This window comes from Protopterus annectens, chromosome 3.part0 (assembly GCF_019279795.1).
Source record: "Protopterus annectens isolate FY-2018-M chromosome 3.part0, PAN1.0, whole genome shotgun sequence".
Lineage (NCBI taxonomy): Eukaryota > Metazoa > Chordata > Ceratodontiformes > Protopteridae > Protopterus > Protopterus annectens.
This window is the reverse complement of record NC_056731.1, coordinates 1,092,735,622-1,092,748,000: the sequence shown is the minus strand read 5'-3', so window position 1 is coordinate 1,092,748,000 and position 12,379 is coordinate 1,092,735,622. Positions and strand designations below refer to the sequence as shown.

At 40.7% G+C, this 12,379-nt stretch overlaps 1 protein-coding gene across 2 annotated transcripts in view; it reads right to left on the bottom strand.

The window, feature by feature from the left end:
* Nucleotides 1-12,379, bottom strand: part of LOC122796666 (cadherin-6-like) — a 1,044,052-nt gene that overhangs the window by 92,313 nt on the left and 939,360 nt on the right. For both annotated transcript variants that reach the window (XM_044065326.1, XM_044065327.1), the window contains exons 6-7: nt 11,542-11,729; nt 9,934-10,187 (exon numbers count right to left, since the gene is read on the bottom strand). In XM_044065326.1, the coding sequence (XP_043921261.1) occupies nt 9,934-10,187; nt 11,542-11,729 (442 nt within the window). The remainder of the gene's footprint in view (nt 1-9,933; nt 10,188-11,541; nt 11,730-12,379) is intronic.

Sequence of the window (12,379 nt, the reverse complement as noted above, 5' to 3'; positions counted from 1 at the left end):
CCACATCTTTAGCGTGACATCTCAGTAATTCACCACTTTCAAAGTATCCCTTTGTTTTTTGAACCTAGCTCCAGCTAACAATGTAATCTGATATTATGATGCCAGCTGACCATATATATATATATATATATATATATATATATATATATATATATATATATATATATATATATATATATATTATATATGCAAAATGCTTGTTTTTTTATTTTTGCACATTATTAAGGTCTCTGTCATGTTTAAGATATTCATTTATTGTGTACAGCAGGTGTTAAGTTTACCAATTTCAACACAGGATTTTAATGCCGATCGTCACACTTTACTTCACTCCCATGCGGAAGACTACAAAAATGCCCTATCTAGTCACTTAAACAAATGTATTGACTCAGCTGTGTCTTATTGTTGTTATGTCTTTCAACTTTTCCCGGTTAGGGGTCGCCACAGCAGAACTCCGGTCCACTAATGATTGGTAGTTGATTTTTACGTGCCGAGTTACCAGCCCTGATGCACAACCTTCAATGAAGGTATGCCCATTCACGCATGTCTCCATGCAGAAGACGCTCTAGCTGAGAATCAAACCGGACAGCATCTTACTGTGAGGCGACAATGCTACTGCAGCACCACCACTGCGGGTATTGACTCAGCTGTATCTGATAGGACTAAAACCAGGTCCTCCAGAAAACAAGAAGCCACCCTGGTGGAATGTAAGTATAAATAAGTTTGATAACAAAAGAAGTGCACTGACATATAAGAACAAGAGGGAACTTGCTCATCAGAGGAAGAATACAATTCACAGCTTGAACAAGCAAATCAGATATATTGCAAAGTCCTCTAAAGTTAGTTATGAGACTAAATTAGCACCCCTATCTAAAGACAACCATAAGGCATTCTTTAGCTACATCCGAAACTAAAAGGGAATACCCAGTTGTGTGCTGAACGTATAGTGGACGGTACAACTCACACTGAACCTGAGGAAATTGCCAACCTGTTAGCTGACAGATTTGGCAATAACTTCACCTCCATGTCCCCACTAGCCATACCCTAAAGCATTCCTGACACCAGTCCTGTACCAAGTATTTCCAAACAACAGGTCATACAACAGCTCTCCAAGACCAAAAATACAGCCTCTATGCGGCCAGATAACATCCTAGGTTGCTTACTAAACAATCTAAAACAAGACCTAGTGGAGCCACTTGGCACTCTCTTTAACCATAGCCTGAGCACTGGCTTTGTTACGGCAGAGTAGAGAACAGCAACAGTAATCCCTTTGCTCAAATGGGGACCATCAATTGACCCAGGAAACTATCAACCCATAAGCCTAACCAGCCTTATCTGCAAGGCCATGCAAAGAATCGCCATGGATCTTATCAACAAGAATACAGGCAACCTTCAAACTCTTGACCTTACCCAGTTTGGTTTTGTAAAGGGTAGATCTTGCTTATTAAACCTGGTGGACTTGCTTGCAAATGTCACCAAAGCCCAGAATGAGGGCAAAGCAGTATACACTGCCTATCTTGATTTAACCAAGGCTTTTGACACAGTCTCCCATTCAGAGATCATTGAGAAACTCTCCCAGCTGGTATTAACCCGCACTTCACTAGATGGGCAGCCAACTGGCTCACCAACAGAATGCACACTGTCAAAGTTGGGAAGTCCACGTCTACCAGTAGTCCAGTTACCAGTGGAGTACCGCAAAGATCTGTGCTGGACCCTCTAATGTTTGAAATCTATTTCTCTGAGGTCCAGTTGAAAGTAGATGGCCTGTGGCTTACCAAGTTTGCAGATGACTGCAAACTGTGTGCAATCATTTAGTTCCCCAAGAGGCTGACACAAATACAGGTTGATAGCAATTTAAACCTCGATCACCATGGGTCCATAGTGGTAAGGAAAACTTTCTACATTGCATATCTCATAAATAAGGGCATTGCATTCAAGACTATGGAGGTTATAACTCCACTGTACTCGACCCTTATCAGACCACTAATTAAGTACAACAATCCCTTCTGTATGTATCTCACCAGACACCTGCAGCAACTGGAGAGACCAGAGAAGTTTCTAGGCAAGAGAATCCAGGGCCTCCTAAATGTGACTTACATGAAAAGATTGAAAGCCCTTTCACTATGCTCTGCATCATATAGGCTGCTGAGAAGCGACCTGTGTCTGGCCTACAGAGCAGTCTCTGATGCTGCCCTAATGGAAATGCTGCAGATTTGCAAATTAAATGGGACAAGAGTCAGCCTAGCCTGTGACATTAACAAAACATGTTGGACAGACAGATATATCTCCCAGAGATTGCCACTCCTCTGGAATAAGCTCCCACTTCAAGTGAAACAGAGCTCCTCAATGAACTTATTTAAGCGGAACCTTGACAATTGGATGGGTGACTGTAAATTCACCCCGGGGTGGTACCTATGTCCCTCATGGACAGGGGTAGTGGTGCTGATCATTGAATTGGTCTTCTAACAATGACCATCTAACTATGGTCAGTTAGGGTGCATGGGTTTTCTACATGGATATGCTTTTAAATTCCCTAGGGCCATTAGCCTAGTAACCTCTTATGAACCTATGAACCTACTTTAGCTTTCTTTTTGCTGGACCATCTTCTATCACTCCAGATGTGTAGTCTATGGAGGCAGACAAATTATGGTAAAGAAAATACTAGTAGTATATATAGGAAAATTGACAGCTGCTTTTTGCAGTGTCACCTGCCTGCATACCTTTGCAGTGATACCTGCAAGCTTCTCTTAATCATTAATGACACTATGAAAAGGCAGTTTGACAGCCAGTCTGTTAGGCCATGCATGGATGTTTTCTGAGTCATCAGGCATACACAAGCAAATTTTGTCACATTATAAAAGCTATGCAAACATTTTACTGAGTTTTCAAGACTGTTATAAGACTTATTTATTTTATTGTGCATTAGTTCTTCTTCTTGATGAAGTTATTGCTGTTCACTGTTGAGCATCCAAAATGCCACGTCACTCAATTTCTAGGCATATGTGCTCAACATCTGTTGTAATGATGGAGTCTCTGTTATGAGATTTGGATATGAAGACTGCAAAATTAATTTGAGCATTTCTATCTGTTTGGGCCTTAAGACAACAGACTTCCATAATAAAACATACAAGGCAGTATGATAAAACACATAATGGCTTCTTGAGAGTGATGTCATTTTTGATTCTTGCTTTTTTTTAAATGAAGGCCTCAGCGTTTAGCATTTGTTTGGCTCTGCAGTGAAGTTCCTGGATGTACTAGAAGACATTGTTAGGGTACAAAGGTGCAAGGTTTTAGAGGTTTTACCTCATAACTGTCCAGATTTTTACAGAATGTCCAGATTTTTCCCTCGTATTTTTATTCAGTCCCTCATAAACTTTGTGCATTTTCTGCCTAATTACTGAACAATGAAATCAGTAAATAATGGCATGCATTTGAGTTTCAAATTTCATATCTTTCAGAAAATACATGCTAATGCAATATATTTCTCTAGCAACTTTCTAAGCTTATAAAGACCAATATTTAAAAATTGTTCCTGATTTGGGCCTTTGTCCCATATTATTTTTTTGCTCTCCCCAGATTTCTTGCACTTAGGAGTTGAGGTATGCTTTGCAGATATGTGTCTATTCTATAATGGTGAAATTCTCATTTCTCAAAGAGATTTAAACAGTTCATAACTTGATAGCTGCAAACCTTGGAAACCATGCTGATTTTTTTTTTTTTTTTTTTTTTTAGACATCAGTGAGGTCTTGTATTTAATCCTAAATGAAACATATTACTACAGCATGTGGCAATATCAGCATGAACAGAGTGAGCTATAAGGTATCTTCAAGATAATTTTAGGTTCATAGGTAGGTACTAGGCTATTGGCCCTAGGGCCTATATAAGTCTAGCCAAAAGGTACCCTGGTTTTCACCACGCAAGAAAATAATTTTCCTGTGCCTCTGTCGAGCAGATCCACATAAGTGATCCCTGGGGTGAATTTCCTATCTCCCATCCAATCATCAAGATTTTTCTTGAAGAGTGCTAATGAGGAGCTTTGTTTGATATAGATAGGTAGTTTGTTCCAGAGTATGGGAAGTCTCTGTGACAGGAATCTATCCTTCCAGCATGTTCTGTTTATTGTGGTGACAAGGTTTAAGTCACTAGAGCGTGTAGCTCAGAGGGATTGGGATTTCTTTAAGTGCAGCATGTCCAACAGCTCTGGGTTTGACATAGCTTTGTATGTTAGGCAGAGTGTGCCTCTGAGTAGGCGATATGCGACGGAGTAAAGCTGGAGTTTTTTGAGACGGTCTGCATAGGGCATCTGTTTGAGGCCAGTAATCCTCTTTGTGAGGTATTTCTGTGGCCTTTCCAGTTGTTGTAGATATCTTGTGAGGTACATACCAAAAAGGGCGTTGTACTCTATAGTGGGTCTAATGGGTGATGAGTAGAGAAGAACAATGACCTCTTTTTTCCTGGATGAGAAACCTTTTGTGATGAGGTGTGCCACGTAGAAGGATTTCCTGACTACTGTGGTGATGTGATTATCAAAGGAGAGACTACTGTCCACCTGTGTCCCAAGGTCTCTTATCACACTTTCAGTGTTAAGTAGACTACTGCCTATCATGGATACAGAGTTTTTACCAAAAGGGATGACAATGCACTTTTTGGCATTGAGCTTGAGGCCATGGCTTTGACACCAGGCATCTGTCTCAGTGAGGCCCTTTTGTAGGATGTCCACATCGTTATGAGTTTTGATTATGGCTCCTAGTTTGCAGTCACCTGCAAACTTCATTAGCCAAAGACCTTCTGTGTTAGCCTGTACTTCAGAGAAGTAGATACCAAACAAGAGAGGACCCAGGACTGAACCCTGTGTTACTCCACTTGTCAACAGTCTGAAGTTGGATTTGGAATCTGCTACTTTCACAGTGTGGGTTCTGTCAGTGAGCCAGTTGGCAACTCATCTTGTGATATAGGGATTTATACCTAGTTTAGTGAGTTTATCTATAATTCCAGAGTGGGGGATGGTATTGAAAGCCTTTGCGAGATCTAGATAGGCTGTGTGAACCACCTTACCCACATCTACGGCTTTGGTGACCACTTCAAAGAAGTCTATCAGGTTTAGGAGACATGATCTGCCTTTTACAAACCTGAACTGGGTGAGGTCCAGAGTTTGGAGATTACCAATGTCATTGTTTATAAGTTCCATGATAATATGTTCCATAGCCTTGCAGACCAGGCTCGTCAGGTTAATGGGGCGGTAGTTCCAGGGGTCTGTGGTGGCTCCCCCTTTGTGGAGTGGTATAACCGTCGCTGTGCACCATTCAGTGGGCACAGAGCCTGAGGTGAGGCTATGATTGAACATGGTACTTAGGTGGGGTGCCAGTTCGTTCTATAGTTCATGTAGAATGCAGCCTGGGATGTTGTCAGGTCCCATGGATGCTGTGTTCTTGGCTTTGGAGAGTGTGTTTTTTACCTGTGCAGCCTTGATTACAGGAACTTTGCATTCTTCCGGTATAGACATGGGCCCTTTAGGGGATGAGAGGGGGTAAAGTTAGCATTGAGCATATCTGCCAGGATGTTGGCAATATCAGTTGGTTTTGTATATTTACTGCCATTGTGCTGTAACTCAGAGCAGATCTGAGTGTTGCCATTGAGATTCTTGACATAGCTATAAAATGCTTTGTGGTTGTCTTTAGAATCAGTGGCGATTTTGTTTTCGTAACTAGCTTTGGAGGATTTTATGAGGGATCTCAAGCTTCTTACTGAGACTGACCAGGGAGTTCCTCCAATCATGGGATTTTACTCTTTTTTGCAACAGTTTCTTTCTTCTGTTGTAGAGTTTGGCAGGAGACCACCAGATTGGCTTCCTTTTTTGGAGGATAGCATCTCGGTTCTGTTAGGGACTGCATGATCCATGCACTCCTGTAAGTGCTTATAAAGTGCATTTGTGTAAGATTCAGCAGTCGTGCCTCTATTGTCTATCAGCATGGGTGTTGTGAAGTTTGCCACTTCTGTCTTAAGAAGCGTGAAGTTTGGCTTTGGGAGACATTTTTTTACGGTGGTTTCCCTAATGGGGGGTGAGGGCGGGATGTGGATGTCTAGGGTGATTAGCTTGTGGTCGGATCTGACCAACAAGGAATTGACCTCTGGTGTGGAACACTGGTTGCCCATGTTGGTAATGACCAGGTCTGGGATATTGCTGCCCCTGGTGGGAGTGTGGATAAATTGATGCAAGGCACTGGAATTTATGAATTCCAGAAAACGCTAAGCACAAGAGTTGGTACATGAGTAGTTTTCCCAATTAATGATGGGGTAGTTGAAATTGCCCATTATTAGGGTGTTAGGGTGTACCCTAATATTTTCCAGTGCATCAAGAAATGAGGAGTGGGGATCCTGGGGCATGGTGGTGGATCTGTAGCAAGTTACAATTTGGACTTCGGTCCTGCCCAAAGTTAGTTGCACTTGGATAATCTTGGATGCATTATGCTGAGAAACTACCCTGGAGGTGTGGATATCCTTAATGAATATGGACACGCCTCTGCCTTTAGTGTTTCTGTCCAGGTTAGGTGGCTGAAAGGTGTGGTATGAATTATAGCCTGGTTATGCAGGGGTGCTCTCTGGAGCCTTGAATCAGGTCTCTGTTACTGCACAAATGTCGATGTTGTCCATTTTAAGGAGTGCCTCGAGTGAGTACAATTTGAGGTTTAGACTTCTAGCATTGAGTAGCATTACCCTCAGATTTTGCTTGCTTGTACCTGTTACTGTGGTGAATTTGTCATTTGAACCTTGCCTAAAAATGGCACTATAGGGGTAGCAAGAGCCTTAGCCAGTATCCAGAATCCCAAGGACGACAGGTGCAGGCCATCTCTGTCCAAGCATCGTGGTTTGTCGATCATGTCATCCCAGGCAGACAGATACTGGATCCCCTTAGAATGACACCAGAAGCTTAGCCAATTGTTGACGTCAATCATTTTGTCCTTGTACTGTGGTATCATTCTGGGTGATGGCAGGATGCTAGTCAGGGCTAGGGTAGTACCTGCCTGGGCTACAAGATTGGACAGCTCCTCCATGTCTCTTTTCATTTAGTCCAGGGAGGTACGTCTCAGGTCATTCACACCCACATGGACAATGACAGACTCATATTTGTACTTGTTGTGGAGTGACTTGAGTGCATGCATTATGTGGCACATCCTGGCACCTGACAGGCAGCTGAAAGTAACTTTCTCCTTGTTTAGCCTGGTGAGTAGAACAACAGTGTGCCTGACTATAGAGTCACCTATGACTAGAGTCTTGGGTATGTTGTTATGCCTTATGGGAGTGGCACACTGAGTTTGTGGGCTATGTGTCATTTGGGTTGTGTTGCGGGGTGGAGGTTGCTCGCATTTCTGCTTTGGAGGTCCCTGTTGCTTGGGCAAATTTTTATTGAGAGCCTCCGCGAATGTAGGTGTGTATTTTGTGTTTTTATGTGTGTGTTTTGGTGGTGTAGGTTTTGAGGGACTATATGATGAGTGTGGTGTGGTGCAAGTGTTTACCTTCTCCTCTTGACTGTTTAGTCCAGTCTTGGGTGAAGAGAGCTTTGCTTCCAGTTTGGCTATATAAGTGCATCTCTCACAGGTTGTAGTGCTGGGTGGTAGGAGGAGAGGGTTGTCTGTGTACATGAGGCAATTGCTGCATTGCCCCAAGATGCCCAAATTCATCAGGTAGACAGGAGAAAACACTGGGAGCTGACCCTTAGACATGCCTGGATAGGTGCTTATTTATTAAGTACTAAAAGCCGTTTTCCTCTAGACAAGTGAGGAAAGTTGAGTGCTGTAGTAATTTGTAGCTTATTTAGTGCTTACAATGAGTTCTGAACAAGTGTCGAGCTCAATGAAACAGATTTGATTGCTGAAACTAAAAAAACAGGCTAGTTCTAAGAAACAAAATTCAGCTAGAAGGCTTCCCTCCAACACAGAAAGGCTTGGGGGCTCAGAAGCTTACAAACAGTCATGGATATAGCAAATCTGTATCTGGACTAGATGAATTACAGGAAAGGCAGGAAACAAGCTTAGAATTTTTTTTTTGTAAAGTGGAAAGGGGAAAGGAGGAGCAGAAACCAACTGGGTTGGCCTTCTCAAATGTTCTCCCTAGAATAGGTAGAATGAGATAATGGCACTAGACAGGGAGGAGTGTCCCAGATCAAATTTACAGTAGGGGCGGGCAACTGCAAAGCCACCAAGTATAAAAACAGGATACAAATAGGGACGGAAGGTGGTAAACAATATGATATAACTCCTTGGCAGGAAATCAGAACAAAAAACCCAAACAGATGCTTAATAAATGTAGACAATTTCCAGTTAATACCTCACACACATTAGAAAAGTATGCAGCAGACAATAAAAGTGCTATAAATAACTTAATGTCATATATTACAGATCCGAGTTTGGTTCATAGATGTTTACTAGGCTAACAACCACAAGGGCCTTCTTAAGCCTATCCATGCATCACAAATCTCTGACAAGTTCTAGTACCCTTGATAAATGTAAGCATGGGCCTGGGAGATGAACCATTTACAGGTTACCTGAGTCCATTAGAGACATAGGTGCCAAACCAGGGATGAATTTCCGGTTTCCTATCCAATTGTCCAAGTTGCACTTGAATTGTGTTAGGGAGGAACTCTGCTTCACATCAATGGGGAGCCTGTTCCATAGATGAGGTAGTCTCTGGGATACATACTTATCTTTCCAGCAGGTCCTATTTATATCACAGGCAAGGTTTAAGTCTTTAGAATGGGTAATTCTAATGCTGTTTGTTTTGTGGAGATGCAGGAGATCCATCAGAGTGGGGTCTGACAATGTCCTGTATGCCAGGCATAGATCTCCCCTCAAAAGCCTGTAAAAGGCCAAGAGAATGTCTTTAATTTCTGTAGTTTCTAAGATATAATGGAAATATCAGGTTTCCGCTAGATATTTTATATTAACAGTGTAAAAACCTCTGGCAATTTACACGGGAACCTCTGTTAAATTGTAATACTTAGATAAGAAGAGATTTAGTGTGATTCTTGAATCACAAAGTAACAGAATGTTTTAACTTTGTTGTTATATATTTGCATTACTGCTGTTAAAATATTTGCAAGCTGATAAACTTATCATACTGAATAAATGTACTTTGCAAGACATAAGAAGTCATATAGATCTGTGAGCAAGCACAAAAAGGAGAGTTATGGTAGTGAGTTTCATGTTTAGTGTGACCCTGGTGGAAACAGTAAAGTCAAGAGAATGAAATTCACTTTGTCTAGGTAATTCAGATGTGTGATATGTGACTAGAAATGAAAGGCATATACTGTAGGGTTGACTCCATTTCTGAATTAAGTATCCTTATCTGATATATAGTAAAGTTACAGAAATAACAAAACTGGAGTTACTTTTCTACACTGTCAGAAATTACTTTTACTGAGATGAGCATCGGAAGACTTTAGCAAGCACATCCCTGTACAGGCAACGTTTGCTAGCATCACACTGTTTTTTTTTTTTTTTAAGACATTTGTTAACAGGATAAGCTGACTGGACACATGTATCTCTTTTCAGGGGCAACCCAGGAGTACTGTTTAGACAAATGACAAGTTTAGAATACCATAGCTTACAAATGGAAGCAGAATGAATCAAACCCTGTGCACTTTATAGGAAACAGCTTATCAGCAGCTCATAGCATTAATCCCCCATGTTAAATGGCAGTCTTCCTAGTAAACACAGAAGACAGAAAGAGAGAGAAAGACAGATTTTTTTTTCATATTTGTGTGTGTGTGTGTGTGTGTGTGTGTGTGTGTGTGTGTGTGTGTGTGTGTGTGTGTGAGAGAGAGAGAGACAGGGAGAGACAGACATGCAGACAGTCAGTGCTATAGGTAGCAGTTACAGAATATATTCCTGTAGGTTTAAATAAACATATTTTTTTTTCTTGAATTGTTTATCTCCTTACTTTACAGGACTGTTGGTATCGTCTGGGTCTCGAGCTGTTACTGTCCCAATGATGGTGTTCATCAGAACATCTTCTTTCACATCAATCTCATAAGAAGATCTGCTGAACACTGGAGGTTCATCAGCGTCTTCCACAATTATTTTTAAAGTAGCTGTGTCTTTGAAATTTCCCAGGTACTCGAAGCGTGGATCCTTGTGGGTGTTGACAGCTTGCACTTTCAGAATGTAAAGCTTTTTGCTTTCAAAGTCCAGTGGCTAAGAAAAAAAATGATCAAAGATTAGAAATATACAGTTTGAAAAACTTTTCAGTCACTCCTTTCACATTCTCACTTTCACCAAGCCCACTATGCTGTATTGGCAGATAATTCTGTTTTCAAATGCTGTTAAACAGCAAAAACACAAACAAACCGAAGAAAAAAACAATGAAGGAAAGGGTTAGTTCCAAAAAAAATTCTTTATAGAAAGAATTTTTTTGGAGCGAACCCTTGCCTTTATTGTTTTTTCTTCTGTTTTCAAATACTTAACTCCAGAAAAGAAATGCATTAAGACATAATAGCCTTGCTTACAAAAAAAAAAAAAAAAAAAATAAGAGTAGATATACAGATCATTTTTTTCTGCAAACCTGGATTCCAAATAAGTGACAGGTTGCTTGTCCAACTATAATTATTGTAGCTGCATATGCATCTTTACAAACAATTTAAAATGATTAGACAGTTTTAACATTAACCCTCGTTAGGCAAGAAGGTATGAAACATGTCACTTCATAATTCTAAGCAAATCAAAAGACTTTCTTTTCTGAAATGAATGGGTTCAGTTTTTCATGCAGATCTGCTACAGTTTCTATATTTAGTGATTAATGGTAGGAAAAGTGACTATGGTTTCTGCCAGCTTCAAAGGAGATGAGCCTGCAAAGAAGTGACAGTCACAAAGCACACATTCTACAGTCACTGTTAGCTGACTTCTCTCAGGTATGAAGGCAGCTTTGAGAGATGGACTCATGTAATGCCACTCAAGCTTTTCTGCCATCTGAGCTCTGGGTAGCAGTAGAAGCTGATGCCTGTCACTGCTGGATCTCTGTCCGACTACCCACTTGTAACTAATTAGGAGGAACAAGAAGTTTGCCTTGAGTCCTTTAATGTTGTGCAGGTGGGAGCAGCGTAGCATCACAAATGTGACTCCATCAAGGAGCTGGCAAAGGAGATCTGCACCACTGAGATGCACAGTATAGTTTCCTGTGTATAATTACTGCAAGTTTACTCACTTTTCAGCCTTTTCTTTTCTACATAAAAAGGCTGATGCATGTCAACAGACTTCCCCAAAAGCTCTCACATTTTCTCAATATATCAGACAATACTCATTGAATAATTATAGTTGCATATACAGTGAATGTGCTTATTTGTGTGAATATGTGTGTTTGTGTGTGTGTGAGTGCATGCGCGCACACGTGTGTGTGTGTGTGTGCGTGTGTGCGTGTGCGTGTGTGTGTGTGTGTGTGTGTGTGTGTGTGTGTGTGTGTGTGCGCGCATTTGTTTATAGGGATGTGTTGCATGTGTGGGCATGTTCAAATGATTTAATCCTAAAATGCAAAGCACTTTAACAAAATACATACCTTTTTTATAGATACAATTCCTTCTTGTGACTCTTTGTCAGTGACTATGTCAAACATATCCATTCCCTCTCCGGCAACGATGTCATAGCCAACCTCTGCATTTTCACCAGTGTCAGCATCAGTCACTTTGATCCTGCCTACAGATGTGCCAACGGAGGCTGACTCCAGAGCATTGAACTGGTAGGTACCTTAAGACAGGAAAAGTCTTGAATAGATAAAAATGAACAGATACAATCATTACTTTTACATCATAAGGGCCGCTTATCATTATTTATGTAAGTAGTGCCCAGAGTACCTGAGAGACACATATAATAAGATGGATCACACACACCACTGTTTGTTAGTTCAGTAATCACATGCTGCACCTCATGTAAATTCATTACTCTTGCATGTAGCAATTACAATACCATATAACCTGCCTCCACCCATTGCCTGACCTCAGCATTTTTGTGATGCATCTCTGAAAGGAAAATCTGCATTTCAAACAGTGAAACAATATAGTTAGCATTATTTTGCTACAACCAGATCAATACTCAGCAGGTCCAAGTGCTTGTCTCAACCTACATATATGAGCACTGATGTCAAATTAAATACTCCAAGTTATTCAACATGTAAACTGTAGCTGCAGAAATCAAACTCAGTCTTTCTTGAGGTTCTAAACACAGTTAGGTCATAATTCCAGCTTTGGATATATTAAAAACTTAGTGAAAACATACAAATAAAAAAAAAATAAAAACCATGGCTCACTAATAACTTTTTCTCCAAAAACTGACACTAAAAAAAGGAGAAAAGGTGAAATAAATTACTGAAAGACTGCTAAATATAATACCAGCAAGAA